The 21,591-nt window shown below is 41.9% G+C and overlaps 2 protein-coding genes across 3 annotated transcripts in view; one reads left to right on the plus strand and one right to left on the minus strand.

The window, feature by feature from the left end:
- Nucleotides 1–10,336: 10,336 nt before the first annotated feature.
- pnp6 (purine nucleoside phosphorylase 6) lies at nt 10,337–15,850 on the minus strand. Its single transcript, XM_014149091.3, has 6 exons — nt 15,586–15,850; nt 13,834–14,003; nt 13,353–13,456; nt 12,390–12,565; nt 11,981–12,171; nt 10,337–11,867 (listed from the first exon to the last, which is right to left on the minus strand). The coding sequence occupies exons 1-6, from the start codon at nt 15,612–15,614 to the stop codon at nt 11,671–11,673; spliced, it is 867 nt and encodes a 288-aa protein (XP_014004566.1). The 5' UTR covers nt 15,615–15,850; the 3' UTR covers nt 10,337–11,670.
- Nucleotides 15,851–18,149: 2,299 nt separating this feature from the next.
- The window catches only part of hydin (HYDIN axonemal central pair apparatus protein), an 81,238-nt gene continuing 77,796 nt past the window's right edge, over nt 18,150–21,591 (plus strand). For both annotated transcript variants that reach the window (XM_014149087.3, XM_014149088.3), the window contains exons 1-3: nt 18,150–18,230; nt 20,108–20,292; nt 20,632–20,757. In XM_014149087.3, the coding sequence (XP_014004562.3) occupies nt 20,158–20,292; nt 20,632–20,757 (261 nt within the window). In that variant the 5' untranslated portion in view covers nt 18,150–18,230; nt 20,108–20,157. The remainder of the gene's footprint in view (nt 18,231–20,107; nt 20,293–20,631; nt 20,758–21,591) is intronic.

Genomic DNA, 21,591 nt, shown 5'->3' on the forward strand with positions numbered 1-21,591 from the left:
TGGACACATCTGTGTTTACAATCATAGTAGGAGAATCTGGTCCCAAGGAATTTCCAAAAGGCTTGGGTATTATCCTCAGTCAGGAGAACCAGAGCCCAGGGAGGAGCCATGTCTGTGCAGTAGTACTGAGGACGCATAGTAGTAATTATGGTAGTCCTACTTCTGCTGTACTGCACTGCATGAAGCTGTTGCATGCACAACTCACTCAGCTTTAATGCCAATTACTAGGGCTTCAGTGAAATGATTCAGATTAATTAGAAATCCACAGTCTAATCATATTTCATACGACCCTGGAGGATTCGGTGATAAGGCTGAAATTCTTTGAGGACCAGAGCGTCCAAAAAACATATTCCTTTACAATTATGAAATCGCATTTACCATGCAAATTTTAACATACTTGTTATGAGTGGTCATGTCAAGGGTAATGATAGATCTGGTTTAGGCGACAGCTAGTCTTCCTGGGGTCCGACACATTAAAAAAAGACATTAGAGACAAAAAGACTTTACAATGTACATACATTCATTACCATTTTCATACATTTAAACATCCTTGGACATGCAGATCGAGTTTCAAAGGTCAAGAATGACAATGATCAACGCCTTATCTTTAGGGAGCTCAGAAATGAGGCCACGCCTTGCTGTAATAATGTGAGTTTCCACTCAGTGAGAGGCTACTGGCTGCAACTTATAAGTGGGCTTTAGTCCATGACTCTGTCTGGACTGAGCTGCCCTGGCTTTGTGGCACAGCGTCACAATATGATCCTTTGGCTCGCTGTGAAAATTGTGAATTTCCTCAGTTACTGAGAAATATGTCCAGTAAATCAACGCATCCACGACCTGGCACTCTCACACTTCCTCTTATCTCCTCATTACATACTGTATGTTTTCCTCTCAAGGCCACTGGGGAGCTTATTACTGTACACCCTCATTGAGAATAAAGTAGGGGGACTACACTACACTGACTACACTGACTATGACACTGAATACAGAACAACAAACCCTCTGAAACATCAGTGTAATGTATCCTATTTCGTGCGTAACACCCACCAACCAGGATGGCTCATGAGAACATGTTTAGTGCAACAGACACCATTTTAAATGTCACAAAGGCTCAATAACCCATAACTTTATGTGGAATGTCAGCTAACATGATCTAAAATTAGCGTTTAGCTAATATGATCTGCAACAGACAGTCAGCCAATACCATTTGAACAGGCCCATCCTCCATCAGATCCAGTGCTGTCAGGCCGGTTTGGGAATAATGAAAGTGTTTATTCAGCAGCAATGTCTCAGTCTATTTCCTCCGCAGGTCTTTTCACCATGGAATAGTCTCCCGTTTATTGGCAAGACAGGGTCAGATAGATCATAATTCTGAGATGAGAGCTGTCACCATGCATAGAGGGTTAAAGCATTGACCTTAAGACAATAGCACTGGTGTTCTTTTAGTTCACCCCTCCTCCATTGTTTTGGTTATCACTCTTGTTTTCTCTATTCAGGAAAGGTTTTTGTCCCCTTCATGAATATAGATTGATTGACGCGCAAACCGGGAATAGCAATTGTTCATATACATATTAAAACCGTCTCTGACTGATAATGTTGTTTTCAATTGTGGTTCCCATCTCTGCTGCTCATGTATCTCTTTTCTTTCTTTCTTCCTCTACTATTTAGCGATTTTAATGAGCAAATAAAGAAAAACTTAAACAAACTTTCAAAAGAGTGTGTGTTGTTCCATGGTGCGCTGGTGTGTGTGTAGGCGGGAATCTCCCAAAATACTTTAAAATCCCTCTCTTATTATTACACTCTCTATTTTACAGACTCTCTCCCTCTGGTAGCTTTGAACATTTGAGGCAAGAGAGTAAAAAAAAAGTCTCTCCGTCAACAGTGGGATTGCTATTTACTGATTACACCAAAATGTGTGTGTGTGTGTGTGTGTGTGTCTGTGTTGTTAAGAGATATCTGGGTAGGAGAGACAGGGAGAGTGTGCAATGTGATCTAAAAATGGACACCATATTTTTTAGCTTGGTGTGTGTTTATGTAGAACAGAAAGACCATATTGTCCAAACTAGTATCACATTCATCAATCATTATCGCATTTTATTGTGAGTGATTTACAAGTTTAGTGACTCATATGGGTTTACTGTTAACTGAAATCTGTCATCCACATAGAGATCTTGGAAAGACGAGTGTCCCTGAAATATGGGGCCTACATATTACATACATGCAGTGACATTAACATATACATGCAGTGACATTAATGTGTAGTGAGCTAAAATGGAACTGGGATCTTTAGGATGATTTAGCAGTTGGTGTTTGGGGGGGGGGGGGGAGGATCTGCCTGGAAAACAAAAAAGAGGGAAAAGACAGGAGGAAACGCATAAACAAACTCTGATATCTGCCCCAAGATGGAAGAAAGTGTACAATGTATGATTACCACAATGTATCTAGCTTACTCCCAGAGACATCATGATATCATGCAATAAACTATGAGATTGCCCCCAACAATGTGCAGCCCTAACTGCACTCACCACTTGTCTTATCTCTGCATTAGTTACACGTCTGCAAGTGGCTAAATTAAATACTGTGATGTAGCACTATCGCTCATAGCAATGCCAATGTTGCCTTCACTGTTATAACACAGCACCGTTTCAGACATGTGGTTTTTAATCTAACCTTTGTGTGGTGGTCAAAAAGATTTGGATGATAGGAATTCAGTAATGCTTACGCAGGGTTCTCCCCAACGAATGTGAGAGGCGCTGCAGACTGGCTGCACCATGATGCACCATTATGCTAAAAATTTGACCAGTAGCATACCACCCTGCATCCCACTGCTGGCTTGCTTATGAAGCTAAAACCAGATCCCAGGCCAGTGATTGGGTGCCCTGTGTAGGGTGGTGTCTTTTGGATGGTATGTTAAATGGGTGTCCTGACATTCTGTGGTCCCTAAAGATCCCATAGCACTTATCGTAAGAGTAGGGGTGTTGACCCCGGTGTCCATCATGGCCACCTAATCATCCCCAGCTTCCAATCGGCTCATGCCTCTCCCCGTAACTATTTCCCAGGTCGTTGCTGTAAATAAGAATGTGTTCTCAGTCAACTTACCTAGTAAAATATAATAATAAAGTAATTTTACTTTATTTGTCATCATATACAGTAAGGCAATTTTTTTTGCTCTAGATTGCAGGAAAATGGCAGTTTCCCTATTACAGGGGCTGAGTCACTGGCTTACTGGTGCTCTTCCATGCCGTCCCTAGGAGGGGTGCATCACTTGAGTGGGTTGAGTCTCCATTTCAGACAAAAGTCAGCTCAATTGATCTTCTAGCATGTAGAGACAAATGCGTACTTTGTGGATCGAAACCTTTTTCATAATGAGAAAACAAAAACAAAGTAGTGCCACTCAAAACACACACACACATGCATGTTTGTTTGATCAGTGGAGCACTGTAGTGTCCTCATGAATGGATTTGGAGTGACTGTAACCGTTTTCTCTCTTCTACTGCGTACACACGGCATCCTCTGATTCATTCATATTTCAGCACTGATTACAAGGGTGGTTGCCTTTGCAATAGTCTGCAGATACTGCTGGTGATGCTATGAGACTAAGGGAGAGCATTGTGTCACCATCTTATAAATGTTTTATTGGTGCACTTGACGTTAGCAGAGTTAGTATTATAGTTGTAACATTGATTAACATTATGTGTATCTCAATTTCATATTGTACTCTCAACAATCATTAATATAGTGTATGTGTAGTAATATGCATCAGTATAATCCACAAATGTCATGTCACTTTTTTTCCTGCTTCACTTGTGTTTGACCTGAGCATCTGCTGTAGGAACACACAACCCATAGGACATTGTGAGTCCCACTTCCAACCACTCAACCACATAGCAGCCACCTGCATGACGGGACAAGAGATACATACTGTACACTCTTAGAAAAAAGGGTTCCAAAAGGGTTCTACGGCTGTTCCCATAGGAGAACCCTTTTTGGTTTCAGGTAGAACTCTTTTTGGTTCCAGGTAGACTATTTTGGGTTGAATGTAGAACCCTCTTTGGAAAGGGTTCTACATGGAACCAAAAGGGGTTCTCCTATGGGGACAGCCCCAAAAAAGCTTGTTGGTTCTAGATAGCAACTTTCTTTCTAAGAGTGTACTGTATAGCCTCTGCATTTGACCAATTTACAATATGCCTAACGGCAGCATAGCCTAGTGGTTAGAGCGTTGGACTAGTAACCAAAAGGTTGCAAGTTCGAGTCCCCGAGCTGACAAGGTACAAATCTGTTCCTAGGCCATCATTGAAAATAAGTATTTGTTCTTAACTGACTTGTTAAGTTAAATAAATAACACTAAGCTGTTGTTATCGCGATTGTTGCCGTGATGATGGGACAAACATTTTACATTTGTATTTATTTCACCTTAATTTAACCAGGTAGGCTAGTTGAGAACAAGTTCTCATTTACAACTGCGACCTGGCCAAGATAAAGCAAAGCAGTGTGACACAAACAACAACACATGGAATAAACAAACATACAGTCAATAATACAATAGAAAAAAATCTATATACAGTGTGTGCAAATGCGATAGGATATGGGAGGTAAGGCAATAAATAGGCCATAGTAGCAAAATAATTACAATATAGCAATTAAACACTGGAGTGATAGATGTGCAGAAGATGAGTGTGCAAGTAGAGATACTGGGGTTCAAAGGAGCAAAATAAATAACAGTTTGGGGGATGAGGTAGTTGGATGGGCTATTTACAGATGGGCTATGTACAGGTGCAGTGATCTGTGAGCTGCTCTGATAGCTGGTGCTTAAAGTTAGTGAGGGAGATATGAGTCTCCAGCTTCAGTGATTTTTACAGTTCGTTCCAGTCATTTGCAGCAGAGAACTGGAAGGAAAGGCGGCCGAAGGAGTAATTGGCTTTGGGGGTGAGCGCGTACTACGGGTGGGTGCTGCTATGGTGACCAGTGAGCTGAGATAAGGCGGGGCTTTACCTAGCAAAGACTTACAGATGACCTGGAGCCAGTGGGTTTGGCGATGAATATGAAGCGAGGGCCAGCCAACAAGAGCATACAGGTCGCAGTGGTGGGTAGTATATGGGGCTTTGATGACAAAACGGATGGCACTGTGATAGACTGCATCCAATTTGCTGAGTAGAGTGTTGGAGACTATTTTGTAAATGACATCGCCGAAGTCATGGATCGGTAGGATAGGCAGTTTTACAAGGGTATGTTTGGCAGCATGAGTGAAGGATGCTTTATTGTGAAATAGGAAGTTAGATTTAATTTTGGATTGGAGATGCTTAATGTGAGTCTGGAAGGAGAGTTTACAGTCTAACCAGACACCTACGTATTTGTAGTTGTCCACATATTCTAAGTCAGAGCCGTCCAGAGTAGTGATGCTGGACGGGTGGGCAGGTGTGGGCAGCGATCGGTTGAAGAGCATGCATTTAGTTTTACTTGCATTTAAGAGCAGTTGGAGGCCACAGAAGGAGAGTTGTATGGCATTGAAGCTCATCTGGAGGTTAGTTAACTCAGTGTCCAAAGAAGGGCCAGAAGTATACAAAATGGTGTCGTCTGCGTAGAGGTGGATCAGAGAGGTGGATCAGAGAATCACCAGCAGCATTCTTGATGTATACAGAGAAGAGAGTCGGCCCGAGAATTTAACCCTGTGGCACCCCCATAGAGACTGCCAGAGGTCTGGACAACAGGCCCTCCGATTTGACACACTGAACTCTGTCTGAGAAGTAGTTGGTGAACCAGGCGAGGCTGTCATTTGAGAAACCAAGGCTGTTGAGTCTGCCGATAAGAATGTGGTGATTGACAGGGTCGAAAGCCTTGGCCAGGTCGATGAATACAGTTGCACAGTATTGTCTCTTATCGATGGCGGTTATAATATCATTTAGGACCTTGAGCGTGGCTGAGGTGCACCCATGACCAGCTCGGAAACCAGATTGCATAGCGGAGAATGTACGGTGGGATTCGAAATGGTCGGGGATCTGTTTGTTAACTTGTCTTTTGAAGACCTTAGAAAGGCAGGGTAGGATAGATATAGGTCTGTAGCAGTTTGGGTCTAGAGTGTCTCCCCCTTTGAAGAGGGGGATGACCGCGGCAGCTTTCCAATCTTTGGGTATCTCAGACGATACGAAAGAGAGGTTGAACCGGCTAGTAATAGGGGTTGCAAAAATTTTGGCGGATAATTTTAGAAAGAGAGGGTCCAGATTGTCTAGCCCGGCTGATTTGAAGGGGTCCAGATTTTGCAGCTCTTTCAGAAAATCAGCTATCTGGATTTGGGTGAAAGAGAAATGGTGGAGGCATGGGCAAGTTGCTGTGTGGGGTGCAGGGCTGTTGACCGAGGTAGGGGTAGCCAGGTGAAAAGCATGGCCAGCCGTAGAAAAATGCTTATTGAAATTCTCAATTATCATGGATTTATCGGTGGTGACAGTGTTTCCTAGCCTCAGTGCAGTGGGCAGCTGGGAGGAGGTGCTCTTATTCTCCATGGACTTTACAGTGTCCCAGAACTTTGTATTGGTTCCTAACTTCCCCAAAAAGTTGCATATCGTGGGGGCTATTCAATGCTAATGCAGTACGCCACAGGATGTTTTTGTATTGGTCAAGGGCAGTCAGGTCTGGAGTGAACCAAGGGCTATATCTGTTCCTGGTTCTAAATTTTTTGAATGGGGCATGCTTATTTAAGATGGTGAGGAAAGCACTTTTAAAGAACAACCAGGCATCCTCTACTGTCGGAATGAGGTCATTATCCTTCCAGGATACCCGGGCCAGGTCTATTAGAAAGGCCTGCTCGCTGACTCAGTGTCCAAAGAAGGGCCAGAAGTATACAAAATGGTGTCGTCTGCGTAGAGGTGGATCAGAGAATCACCAGCAGCAAGAGCGACATCCTTGATGTATACAGAGAAAAGAGTCGGCCCGAGAATTTAACCCTGTGGCACCCCATAGAGACTGCCGGAGGTCTGGAGCATTTGACAGTGATGAGGGGTGGTCATTTGACCGCAGACCCATTACGGACGCAGGCAATGAGGCAGTGATCGCTGAGATCCTGGTTGAAGACAGCAGAGGTGTATTTGGAGGGCAGGTTGGTTAGGATGATATCTATGAGAGTGCCCGTGTTTACGGATTTGGGGTTGTACCTGGTAGGTTCATTGATAATTTGTGTGAGATTGAGGGCATTCAAGTTTAGATTGGACTCTGTATGACACATAATATTGTTTTTAACCATTTTAAAAAAGTGTTATTTTCTTGGTCTTCATTTTGGGGCATATTTGCAATGGTATGCCATAGATAAAAGCACCTTTGGAGATATTTCTTTATTTCTGATGGCAGGCTGCGAGGCTCACTGTGTTAATATTTCATCTCAGCTCCACTTCTAAAGTGTGTTGGCAGAACTGTTGAATTATGTAATAGATTGGGGATGGGAAAATTCCTTTTCATTCACCACATTTTGGAGCATGTTTAGTGTATATGTTGATGTGTCCATATCTACAGTTGAAGTCGAAAGTTTACATACAGTAAGGTTGGAGTCATTAAAACTCATTTGTCAACCACTCCACAAATTTCTTGTCAACAAACTATAGTTTTGGCAAGTCGGTTAGGACATCTACTTTGTGCATGACACAAGTCATTTTTCCAACAATTGTTTACAGACAGATTATTTCACTTATAATTAACTGTATCACAATTCTAGTGGGTCAGAAGTTTACATACACTAAGTTGACTGTGCCTTTAAACAGCTTGGAAAATTCCAGAAAATGATGTCATGGCTTTAGAAGCTTCTGATAGGGTAATTGACATCATTTGAGTCAATTGGAGGTGTTCCTATGCATGTATTTCAAGACCTCCCTTCAAACTCAGCGCCTCTTTGCTTGACATCATGGGAAAATCAAAAGAAATCAGCTAAGACCTCAGAATTATTTTTTAGACCTCCACAATCTGGTTCATCCTTAGGAGCAATTTCGAAACACCTGAAGGTACCACGTTCATCTGTACAAACAATAGTACGCAAGTATAAACACCATGGGACCACGCAGCCATCATACCACTCAGGAAGGAGACACGTTCTGTCTCCTAGAGATGAACGTACTTTGGTTCGAGAAGTACAAATCAATCCCAGAACAACAGCAAAAGACCTTGTGAAGATGCTGGAGGAAAAATGTACAAAAGTATCTATATCCACAGTAAAACGATTCCAATATCGACATAACTTGAAAGGCAGTTCACCAAGGAAGAAGCTATTGCTCCAAAACCGCCATAAAAAAGACAGACTACGGTTTGCAACTGCACATGGGGACAAATATTGTACTTTTTGGAGAAATGTCCTCTGGTCTGATGAAACAAAAATAGAACTGTTTGGCCATAATGACCATCGTTATGTTTGGAGGAAAAGGGGGAGTCTTGCAAGCCGAAGAACACCATCCCAACCGTGAAGCACAGGGGTGGCAGCATCATGTTGTGGGGGTGCTTTGCTGCAGGAGGGACTGGTGCACTTCACAAAATAGATGGCATCATGAGGCAGGAAAATCTCAAGACATTGGTCAGGAAGTTAAAGCTTGTGTCTCGTCCTGACCAGTAAAGAGGTTGTTTGTTATTGTAGTTTGGTCAGGGCGTGGCAGGGGGTGTTTGTTTAGAGTGTTTCGGGGTTTGTTGGGCTATGTTCTTTGTTAGTCAATTTCTATGTTAGTTCTAGTATGTCTATTTCTATGTGGTGTTTATTGAGTTGACCTTCAATTGGAAGCAGCTGCTCCTCGTTGCTTCTAATTGAAGGTCTTATTTAAGAGGGGTGTTTTTTCTATGGATTTGTGGGTAGTTGTTTCCTGTTTAGTGTTTGTTGCACCTGACAGGACTGTTTCTCGTCAATGTTTGTTGTTTTGTTAAGTGTTTACGTTTTCCTTCATTAAAGAAGATGAGTATTCACATTCCCGCTGCGTTTTGGTCCATTTCATACGACGCCCGTGACAGCTTGGTCGCAAATGGGTCTTCCAAATGGACAATGACCCCAAGCATACTTCCAAAGTTGTGGCAAAATGGCTTAAGGACCACAAAGTCAAGGTATTGGAGTGGCCATCACAAAGCCCTGACCTCAATCCCATGGGCAGAACTGAAAAAGCGTGTGCAAGCAAGGAGGCCTACAAATCTCACTCAGTTACACCAGCTCTGTCAGGAGGAATGGACCAACATTCACCCAACTTATTGTGGGGAGCTTGTGGAAGGCTACCCGAAATATTTGACCCAAGTTAAACAATTTAAAGGCAATTCTACCAAATACTAATTGAGTGTATGTAAACTTCTGACCCACTGGGAATGTGATGAAAGAAATAAAACCTGAAATAAATCATTCCCTCTGCTATTATTCTGACATGTCACATTCTTAAAATAAAGTGGTGATCCTAACTGACCTAAGACAGGGAATTTTTATTAGGATTAAAACTGAGTTTAAATGTATTTGGCTAAGGTGTATGTAAACTTCCGACTTCAACTGTATATATACAGTTCTGTGACCCAGGTCTTTCAAAATACTGATAGGGATGGGGAGGAGGGATGTTGCGATCCCCCTTGTCTTTTTCTCTCATTTCATCAGATTCCTTCTTTTTATTGATCAACATTATTGATGATAATCATCTCACTTGCCCTTCTATTTTTTCCCAATTGGTCGTTACAGTCTTGTCTCATCACTGCAACTCCCGTACGGACTTGGGAGAGGCGAAGGTCGAGAGCCGTGCGTCCTCCGAAACACAACCCAAAAAAGCGGCACCGCTTCTTGACACAATGACCACTTAACCCGTAAGCCAGCTGCACCAATGTGTCGGAGGAAACACCGTACACCTGGCAACCGTGTCAGCGTGCACTGTGCCTGGCCCGCCACAGGAGTCACTAGTACGCAATGGGACAAGACATCCCTGCCGGCCAAACCCTCCCCTAACCCGGACGAAGCTGGGCCAATTGTGCGCCCCCCCCATGGGTCTCCCGGTCGTGGCCGGTCTTCGACAGAGCCTGGACTCAAACACAGAATCTCTAGTGGCACAGCGCCACTCGAGAGTCCCACTTGCCCTTCTAAAACAAAGAATAATATAAATGTACTGCTCTATGAAACACGTTAAAAGACTGGACTCTATTCTCTTCCCATATTGCTCATGAGTCAATATGAGCATAAACAAGAGGTAATAAACCATTCCATTCAAAGGATTTTCACTACCTGTAATCTCACACTAACATTGCTCCTGCACAAACACACTCACGCAAGCACACACACACACAACCTCCTACTCAAGGTGCTCAGTATTGTTTTACCTATACTGCATGTGACTCTCACAATAACAGTACACAATTTTAGAATTGTAATTTGCTAGTTTTATTTTAAAACAGTATATTATGTGAAAATACATTTGATTTTAGGACAACTGAAATTAAAGTAAAGAAGTGAATCTCCTACATACAGTACATTACTACTCCTCAACTGTGAAAAACATTTGACATCAACGGTCTCCTTTTTATGACTATGAAAATAACTGTCCCCCAATATACACTGAGTATACAAAACATTAAGGACACCTGCTCTTTCCATGACATACAATGACCAGGTGAATCCAGGTGAATGCTACGATCCCTTATTGAGGTCACTTGTTAACTCCACTTCAATCAGTGTAGATGAAGGGAAGGAGACAGGTTAAAGAAGGATTTGAGACAATTGAGACATGGATTGTGTATGTGTGCCATTCATAGGGTGAATGGCCAAGACAAAAGATTTAAGTGCCTTTGAGTGGGGTATGGTAGTAGATGACAGGCGCACCGGTTTGTGTCAAGAACTGTAAGACTGATGGGTTTTTCACGCTCAAAGGTTTCTCATGTGTATAAAGAATGATCCACCACCCAAAGGACATCCAGCCAACTAGACACAACTGTGGAAAGCATTGGAGTCAACATGGGCCAGCATCCCTGTGGAACGCTTTAAACACCTTGTAGAATCCTGCCCCAACTCAATATGAGGAAGGTGTTCCTAATGTTTTGTATACTCAGTGTATGTTTGAGGTTTTTAAAAATGTTTTACTTTTCATCACTCTGATAAATGTGATTATTCTTATAACCATGATGAGTTTTGGTGATCTCTCCATCAAGGAGCAGTCGGATTCTAGAAAGGTAGAATAATAAGTCTACCAAGGAAGAAATATACATTATTAATCTTTACTAATGAGCGACAACACAATGATTGTTGGTCCACGTGACATACAGACCATTGATTTATCTTTCAGTGCTTGATCCCATGTTCACATTGACCATGAGATTAATTTGTACTTAATAATTGTGCAATACATTAATGTACATGAAGGCTACATATCTAACACTTCAGTGTGATGCATTTTCAGTTTTGTTTTAATTCAAAGGAATATATTATTTTCAAGTCTGTACTATCTCCTATCTTTTTTTTCCTGGTCATTACATTACTTTTATAGGCATATGGACAACCCCTTTTCGAAGAGGTGAGTTTGGTTAGTATGCCTCTTTACAGTGCTTCAGTTTAGAGATTACATGATGAAGACAAATCCCAGCCTATAAGATGTCAAATCAAACTGAAGTAGCATATATGCATCTGTGCTTTTTGTATAACATCACCTTACAGTAGCTATGTTCCTGGGCAGTTAACACAGACAGACTGGGGCTGATCTACATCTTAGCCAGCAGGTTACTGATCAACCTCTGTAGGTCCTGAGTGCGCATTCCTGTGGTCTCCAGTACCTCCTCATGGTTAGCCTTCTCCTGGCTGTCGTAGTCTGTGACCACCTTGTTGGTGATGAGAGACAGGCCAAGGACACGAAGACCACAGTGACGAGCCACCACCACCTCAGGGACTGTACTCATACCTACAGAGCACAGAGAGGGTGAAAAAGAAGACAATCACTGGAGTTCTGTAGAAGAAATGGACGTCTATTGAAAGATTTCAAGGCATTGATAAAGCCCAATGAACCATACTAACCCACAGCATCTGCGCCTAGTTTCTGGAGAGCTCTGCACTCTGCGATGGTCTCAAAGTTGGGACCTGCCAGCATGCAGTACACGCCTTGCTGGATGAAGGAGGAACAGCCCTGCTCCTCAGCAGTCTCTTTGGCCATTATAGAAAGGTCTTTATCATAGGCGTCCGACATGCAGGGAAAACGCACTCCAAACCTGAAGAGATACATAAAGTTCTGTGTCATATCAGAGGCCCTCAATGTCAGGTAAAGGATAAAGTACAATCCAAGAAATCCACAAGGATAATACCCATGCCCTTTACTGTAATAAAATGCCAGTAATCAGGCTTCTCAGACAGCAGGAACGTGCAACATGACCCTTCCTTCCAAAGATCAAGAGACTGCTATTCTAACCAGGAGTGATGGAAGGCTCACCTTTCATCGTTGTGACCACACAGTGGGTTCTGGCCTGCAAAGCCTGGCATGTTGATGTGATCCTTGATCAGCATGATGTCACCCACTTTAAAGTTGGGGTTCAGTCCCCCAGCAGCATTAGTGACAATCAGGGTCTCCACCCCGAGCAGGAAGAACACTCGCACCGGGTATGTCAGCTAGAGAGAAAGAGGAACTAGAGATAAGAGATCACATGCTCAGTACTAACATTTAACAGCAAGCCTGCACTGTTTTCCTTATTGCTAGGTGACTTGACTATAATAATTTTCACTATATTCACTATAATTATCTTCACAAAATAAAGTCAATAAAACCTTTTTAGTCATAATGCATAGTTCGTACAGTATTTGTATTTATTAAGGATCCCCATTAGCTGCTGCTAAGGCAGCTGCTCCTCTTCCTGGGGTCCAACAACATTGTCAGTTATACAATTTAAAATATTATATGACATTACATTTCACAACACTTTAACCAATACATTTAGTGAGTTCCCTCAGGGTACTACTCCACTATCACATATTTACAATACAACATCCATGTGTATGTGTGTGTAGAGTGCGTGTCTTATCATGTCAGGGTGCAGATTATATTGTGTACAAAGATTTACGATGAAAATTCAACTCACACTGTCAAAGGTTAACCCAAATTACCTGGTATGCTACTTTTACAGAGGTTAAAAGCTAACTCAAGACACAATGTTATTCTAACATTATGGGACTTATGTTCTTCATAAAAGTGCAAACTGGTGAAGTATCATTGAGTATCCTCACTACTCATTTGAAAGAATATAGTAGCCGCATTTAAAAATAAACATCATCCCATAAATCAGGTGTCAGGTTTACCATGGGATATATAAGCATTTCAATACACTTCCACAACATTCATTAAATATGAATCCAATGTAATGAGGATATGGCTCTGGTGGGTGGAGAGAGTGGAGCTCACTGTGGCAATGTTGTAGCCTTCGTAGAAGTGGAAGCGGCCCTGCATGCAGACACACTGCTTCCCCTGCAGCTCCCCAAAGACCAGCTGACTGGCATGTCCTTGTACTGCAGTGGTGCAACAAGAAAGAAAGGAGGAGCATTTTTGTAGAATTACTGAATGTAAATATTTCAGTCAGGTCCCAAGGACAGGAAGCAGCAGCCAGCATTGGGTGACGGTCTGGTTCTGGGTCACAGTGAAAGACTGGTGTTCTTACTTCAACTTTCAAAACATCCACCTAAACATTTCTTATCTAACATTAAATTATTAAATGCATAAGTTATCAATGATCATTATAACGTATATTGAGCTTTGGTCAAGTGTTCACTAAGCATAACACTGTAAGATAGTATGTAATGTCTACAGGATGCTGTAATGCTGCATGTACAAACTGAAGACAGCATGATGCTGTACATTTTCAGGTGGGACAGTACAGGATAAGGACCTGTGCTGTTGGGGAAGCATGGGATGTCCTTGTAGGGAAACACAGTCTTGTTGTCCAGCAAGTCAGCCAGGCCGCCCAGGCCAGAGCCACAGATGATGGCTACTTTAGGCCTCTGCTCAGTCTGGGACAGCAACCAATCAGCTGTTTCCCTGTAATCCTCATATTTGTAACTGAGGAAAGAAACATAGTAAGTGCATGCTATTCAGTGTAATATAATAATAACATATGCCATTAAGCAGAAGCTTCTATCCAAAGCGACTTACATTCATTTGTGCATATATTTTTACATATGGGTGGTCACAGGAATCGAACCCACAATCCTGCCGTTAATTTAAATCATCAAAGATAATCTGTGTTTCAGCAGAGATAGGTTACTATATACCTTTCATCTGAACACAACCAAAATAAACTTTTCTTAGTTGACGAGCCCAACCTGTCAATTACAGAAGGGTGATCTTCAAAAGTATCTTAGCAACTCCTACAGCTGGTAACAACAGAATCACAGACACAACACACCCTGTAACCCCCTCTCCTGGTAGTGTGTGTGTGTGTGTGAGAGAGAGAGAGTTTATCTAATTGAATTAAATTGAATCGTGAGTTCAACAAAATGTAATTAACTTCTACACATTCAAACTCTACAAGCACATCGACTTCATTTGAGACACATCACTGTTGTCGCAAACTCATCGGGTGAATGATTGATTGCAAGTCCTGTAATTTAAAAGCAGGCTTACACAGCTTTTATAAGTTACCATAAACCCAATTAGATCACTTGACTAGAGGTCACTCTAACAAACATTAGTTGCAGAAGGCAGTTTGAGTTCTGCTAGTAAAATATATATATATATATCATCCTCATATTCGATGTTAGCCATAAACCTCCAGTCACCATAAACTTTTATATCGGCAGGCCATGTTTTATGGGTTGTATATGCTTCATAATAAAGCTGGATTTAAAACGGAAAAGAGTGGCAATTCAACCTTCTGCTCGCTGTAGTAAAATGGTGGGAGCTACAAAGGCTCAGTGAGCGAGTGAAATAAGCAGCAGGATTGGATGATTCAGTGGCAGCGCAGTGCGGAGCTGTCCGTGGTGCTGCTGCCTGCTGCGGGATCAGCGCATTCCATTCAGGATGGTTCACAGAGCCGCGCGACTGCACACTCCTACTGAACCAGGCGCACAATGAACACGCACAATGGCCACTCATTTTGTATTTATTGACAGACAACGGCGAGTCCCTTTCCTTTCAAATGAGCTGGTAAAAGCTAGGGCTACTTTCAATGCTTGAATTCATTTTACATAGGGTTTGCATGAAAAGGAAGCATGTTTCTTTAAGTGCTGCCCACGCTAACGTGTACCTACGTAAGAGGATGTAGGCAGCCTAGTTACTAAAATGATCGGGAGATAAAAAGCTTAAATATTGTTAACCTTATAAACATTATACATTTTCGATATGTAAATCAACAATTTGTATTGATATCTATCAAATTGAGCCACGATATTCTCTTGCCATATGTGAAAATATGTCTATTTCATGTAGCCTAATCCACCGACACATTGAAACCTACGCTATGACGATTTTACTGACTGAAACGGGCATTTTGGCAGAACAGTCATGGTGTGCGCTTCCAAACATCCACACACAAATGGATTAGTATCTGCCGCTGAATTATTATAGGCTCTACTGTGTAGCCTATCAGGAGGACAACCGTTCACTTCGTTTTACTTCGATATACACCAATATGTTATCCTACCTGCATTTGTTTGAGGATGAATTGTTCATTGCTGATGATGAGGTAAACCTACAGTATAAATGGTTTGTTCGTCAACCACAGCGTTTAGCGACAAACGGTAATCTCAGGACAAGGTCAGTGATGGGAGGGTGGCGTGACGGAGGAGGAGTCGTTGGACTTGCGGTTCCTTTGAAAGGGCTCGTTGTTCTAATCCAATTGTCTAACAGACTGGGGCGCTCACTGACCCGCGCAATAAACCTTGAGGACTGACACTGACAGCGGGCCAGCCGTTGACAACATAGGGAACTGAAAGGATCCTATGACTAAAGCAGAACAAATAATACCTAACTCTACATTAAAGCTTAACCACAAAACAATGATTTGCTGACAGTAAAGGTGCATGAAGGGGAACTTTTGTCTACGCTCTCACACTGCAAATACCCACGTTAATAGTTTGGTTAACACTCAGAGCAGAGACCTCAATTAGTCAACTATAATTTTACTGATGTGTTGGGCTGGGGGGAAATCCCAAAAATGCAAATATGCCCACTCTTTTGAATGTCTCCATGTGCTCAACGAGCCTGTTCTGACTCATGTGAAATGCAAAAAGTGTAGAGAGATCAGGTTTTGGTTGAATTTTGCCTGGTTGTGTAGGACTACATTGAGAAAGATTGCAACTTGCAGGCTACTTCAACGTCTTTCTTGGCCCTTGTCCTTCTCCCCCCCTGTGGATTAGGTGTTGGAGCCTCAGAGGGGCATCTCTGGTGATATTTGAGACATGGCACTGCCTTGTCTGGTTCTTCTGTTCTCCAGACAATATCCCTTAGTTTTATGTAGTGTCTACTTTCTACCATAGAGGCGTATCTGGAAAACCAGTTTAAAAAAACAGCAGAATTGCTAACTCCAGGAAGATGAAAGGCATAAAGTGGAACATGCTTAAAAAAAGAAACACTGAAGTTTTTTTCTGTCAGGTTTTCCACCCTTTTAACTATTACACACATAAGGGCTACACAAATGTTTTCACAGTTCTTAAGTGGAAAATCCAATGACAGAGCTTAAGCAGAGGGCACATAGTTGCTGGTGTATAATAGTGTGATGAACCTCTAGGAACCTCTAAACAGTCACCACTCGAGGAACAAGATTTACGAAACGCTACAAAATCAATATGTGGGCAAGCAGAGCTAGGCATATTTGTTATAAGGATAAAACTAATAGGATTTGTAAGCATGAAACGGAAAGCAAATTCCCCTCCTGTCATCCCTGTTCTATTTCTACTTTCCCTGAGAGACACCCCGTCCCCCACAGAGACACCCCATCCCTCGTGCAAAGGCTGGGCCGCCTCTGAAATACCAGACATCTCAAATAAAACTGAAGCTTTCTGGTCAGAGTTCCAATGAGGGTGTGTAGATGTGACACACAGTGAATGCACTATAGTAGCTTTGGGATTACAGTAAATTACAGTTTGTAAAATTAAATTACATTAACAAATAGTTACAATTTCTTATACATGCTGCCTGCCTCTTTCGACATGAATGAATTGTGCAATCTGGTAAATCTCTCCAAGATTATATTGTATTGTGAAATAATAACAATGAAATAAACTACCGTTTCAACCTCTGCATGACACATTGAGATAAATGAAAACAAATTACAGGTCACTAAAATGGAAAGTTGGAGGCCTTCTATGGGAACTTGGTGGGAACCAACTGAGTTAGTAGAAATGAGGCGACTTCATGAGAGTTTGTTGTAAATGAGGAGAAGAATTTTAGAACTACTACTACTGAATTGAAATAGGGAGAAATTAGCTATTTCTATAAAAAAACATTGTGTATTATTAATTTATTAGGCCACTTTTGCTGAAGTCAATCCCCTACACTGTTGTAATGTTCTAACTCAACGTGACATATGATATTTTATCAATGAACGTGGCATAGGGAGTTAGGCCTGGACTCATACTGTAATATTTTGGTGATGCAGAATAGTCATGTGTATTTTGAGAGAAATCCCCTGGTATCAGGGTCTTCAGGACAAAATAGTCTGCTACTCTATTATTCATTATCTTTCACACGTTCTACTACCTAGTGCATACTCATGCATATGTCTACTGGGATCAAATAACTGTTAAAGAAACATTAAACATCCTCTGTGTATTTGATAGCAAACATTACAAATATGCTGGCACCACAATTTATAGAGAAATACCCCAAATGTAGCATACATATTGTCTAACAAGACTTCCAAACTGTTTCACTTGTAGTTTGAGTGCTCAGAAAGGAATGCATGCACAGCCTACAAATTAAGCCTAGTTAGATAAATCTAACATTTGCCATCTTGATACACAATTAGAATGATTCACTTTGATCATATCTATTGAATTCAATTATTTACTTAATAATGGGCTACATAGGCTAGATAGAAGACTGGTCACTCTAATATCAGAGTATGGGTGGGGGGTTGGGTCGTCTCAGAGGTCCATTTGGATACATTGTTTCTGTTGGCTCGCGAACACCCACCCTTTTATTCCCGCTTTGGACACGTGACCAATGAGGACCACGTGACCAATGAGAACGACCCAGAACGCCCATAGAGTCGGTGCCATGGTAACGGCTAAATGCGCTACAAACTCAAAGGAGAGAAAAAGAGGGACAACTATTGGTGACTATTCTGTAAGTTTCAAAACAAATGCCAATGCCTGGTTATTAGGAATATAAAGAACCTAGAACTGAATATAAAATGTTTCAACTGGCTTGATAATGTAGACACATTTACTGAAGTTTATAGCTAAAGTTAGCTAGTTGCTAACGTTAGTTGGTATAACGTTATTGTACTGTTTGCAGATTTGGACGCCAGACGAAATATTGACACATTTGGATGGATTCAATATACCTTCGTTACCAATAATATTAAGTTACTCAGCCAAAGTAAAGACGATTCTAGCTACAGTGCTGAAGAACTGTTATCTGTGCGCACAGGCTGTAATTTATCCAAAACACGAAATAAATTACTTTTGAGCACTGTTTATCACCAGACTTGCCAAGTAACGTAACTTCAGTCAGAGAGAGGCCCAACTCCGCGGGAAATCTCTCATTCAAGCAGGTTTCGTTTTTTCGCCCACAAGGAATTCGTTTTTTGTATGGCGATTAATGAGAGAGTGGTGAATTTGGTCAACAAAAAATGAATGGCTTATTTGCTAAGTTACTTGAGGTTTATTTGATCGAATAGAAGTTTCGTAATGCTTAAGTTGTTACGAGTGTACTGATATAAGTAGGACACGAGACATCCAGGTGTTGTGCCGAAAATCTCCCCCCTGCCAGAATTCTCCACCCTTCGCGTTCTTCATTGCTGCGACTTGCTTGCTAGTTGAGATTTCTGCTCTTCACTCCGTTGTCAGTTTAGCTTACTGATCTAAATAACAGAAAGCATTTTTGGCTGCAGTTTTCGGTTTGCCGATTTGTTTCAAGTGTATGTGGCGGTTCTAGCTTATATGGCGCCCTGAGCGAACCCCCCCTTCAGTTCCCGCACGGGGGGGGGGGCGCCCGTTTCCGGCACCGGCAACAGACGCCTCACAAGTCCTCAACTGGCAGCTTCATTAAATAGTACCCGTAAAACACCAGTCTCAACGTCAACAGTGAAGAGGCGACTCCAGGATGCTGGCCTTCTAGGCAGAGTTGCAAAGAAAAAGACATATCTCAGACTGGCCAATAAAAATAAAAGTATCTTCACTGTTGATGTTGAGACTGGTGTTTTGTGGGTACTATTTAATGAACCTGTCAGTTGAGGACTTGTGAGAGGTCTGTTTTTCAAACTAGACACTCTAATGTACTTGTCCTCTTGCTCAGTTGTGCACTGGGGCCTCCCACTCCTCTTTCTATTCTGGTTAGAGCCAGTTTGCGCTGTTTTGTGAAGGGAGTAGTACACAGCGTTGTACGAAGAAAGGACTTTTTTTCTGGCCATTTTGAGCCTGTAATTGAACCCACAAATGCCGTGCTCCAGATATTCAACTAGTCTAAAGAACACAGCGTTGTTTCAGAAAAAATGTCTTTGTTTCTGGCCATTTTGAGCCTGTAATCGAACCCACAAATGCCGATGCTCCAGATACTGAACTAGTCTAAAGAAGGCAAGTTATATTGCTTCTTAATCAGAACAACAGTTTTCAGCTGTGCTAACATAATTGCAGAAGGGTTTTCTAATGATCAATTAGCCTTTTACATGATAAACTTGGATTACCTAACACAACGTGCCTTTGGAACACAGGAGCGATGGTTGCTGATAATGGGCCTCTGTACTCCTATGTAGATATTCTATTACAAATCTGCCGTCTTTAGCTACAATTGTCATTTACAACATTAACAATGTCTCCAGTGTATTTCTGATCATTTTGATGTTATTTTAATTGACAAAAAAAAAAAGGTTTTCTTTCAAAAACAAGGACATTACTAAGTGACGCCAAACTTTTGAAGGGTAGTGTACCTACTAGAATAAAGACTCTTAGTGAGTCTGTCTTGATGCTTTCTAAATAAATTAATATGTTCATATTCAACAGGATCCCCTGTATTCTCAAACTAACTAAACAAAGAAAGATCCAACTTTGCAATGCCCACCTCCAAGGTTCAGGCATCCCATGCGGCTCTGCCAAGCCTGCCTCTGAAAATACCAGAGGGATTCAAGAGCAAAGTGGTGGCACCCAGGAATCCCAAACTAGTTAGAAGAGAGGATAGGCCTAAAAGAGTGAGTACATTCATATGGAGTGTATGTTTTCAATATACACATAACTTGCAGCTATTATTGAATATATCCTCCTACTTCATTATTCATTTATATTTCAAGTAAAATAAAAAATGTGTCTCTGACCTTGAAATGAGTGCAGTTCTATGTTTACCTATTGATGAACTAACTGATGGAGAGATGTTATTGTGGGGGAAATTAAGCAGAATATGTGTTTGAGTTGGCCTCTTCTAAAAGGGGAGAATAATAACATTCCAGGAATATGTCTGTGGTCAAGGATGGACATTTTTATTTAATGATCACTCATGGATTCTGTTAATTGAATTCCCTTTCTCAATGTAGCTGACACCATCTGCTTTTGCACAAGAGATGTCTCAATCTACGGAGGAGCGGCTGGCAAATACACATGAGATGCACCCACCACGCATTCTAGAGCTGATAGACATGAGTGAGACCACTCACCAGAAGGTAAAGTCTATGCAAATGCACTACAACAGGACTTCACAACTAGCGGCCAGCTGGCCGAGTTTGGCCTGCGGGTGATTTTACAAGTTTTCTGAGCAAAAATAAATACATTTCCGAAGTATTCCCACACATACTAGAAATATACAGTATATGTGATTGTATACAAATGTAAGCAAGGTTTGAATTTATTATGTTTTAGTCTAATATTATATATGTTTGGGCTCCGGGGTCACGTTAATGCAGATTGAGTTTTTCACATAGAACAAAATATATAAAACGCATAAGAAATATCTTGCTGGCCTCCTGAGTGGCGCAGTGGTCTAAGGCACTGAATCACAGTGCTAGCTGTGCCACTAGAGATTCTGGGTTCGAGTCCAGACTCTGTCGCAGCCGGCCGCGACCAGGAAACCCATGGGGCGGTGCACAATTGGCCCATCGTCATCCGGGTTAGGGGAGGGATGTCCTTGTCCCATCGCGCACTAGTGACTCCTGTGGCGGGCCGGGCGCAGTGCATACTGACACAGTCGCCAGGTGTACCGTGTTTCCTCTGACACATTGGTGTGGCTGGCTTCCGTGTTAAGTGGGCATTGTGTCAAGAAGCATTGCGGCTTAGTTTGGTTGTGTTTCGGAGGGCGCACAGCTCTCGACCATCGGCTCTCCCAAGTCCGTACGGGAGTTGCAGCAATGAGACAAGACTGTAACTACCAATTGGGGGGTAAAAGAAGGGAAAGAAATATATTAAAAAATGAATATCTTGAAGCGTTTTGTAAACGCAGATCTAAAATGCTTCTTATTGTAATTTCTGCTCGTCATCAGACCAACGTTAATTTTGTGCTT

The sequence above is a fragment of the Salmo salar genome, chromosome 16 (genome assembly GCF_965601325.2).
Source record: "Salmo salar chromosome 16, fSalSal1, whole genome shotgun sequence".
Taxonomy (NCBI): Eukaryota; Metazoa; Chordata; class Actinopteri; order Salmoniformes; family Salmonidae; genus Salmo; species Salmo salar.

What these genes read in the sequence shown, in the direction of transcription:
- pnp6 (XM_014149091.3), bottom strand. Translation starts at nt 15,614, where the DNA reads ATGAACAATTCATCCTCAAACAAATGCAG. An exon ending in TCATCCTCAAACAAATGCAG is followed by an intron (nt 14,004 to 15,585) that starts GTAGGATAACAT and finishes TTCTTTCCTCAG; the next exon opens with TTACAAATATGAGGATTACA. An exon ending in ATGCTTCCCCAACAGCACAG is followed by an intron (nt 13,457 to 13,833) that starts GTCCTTATCCTG and finishes GCACCACTGCAG; the next exon opens with TACAAGGACATGCCAGTCAG.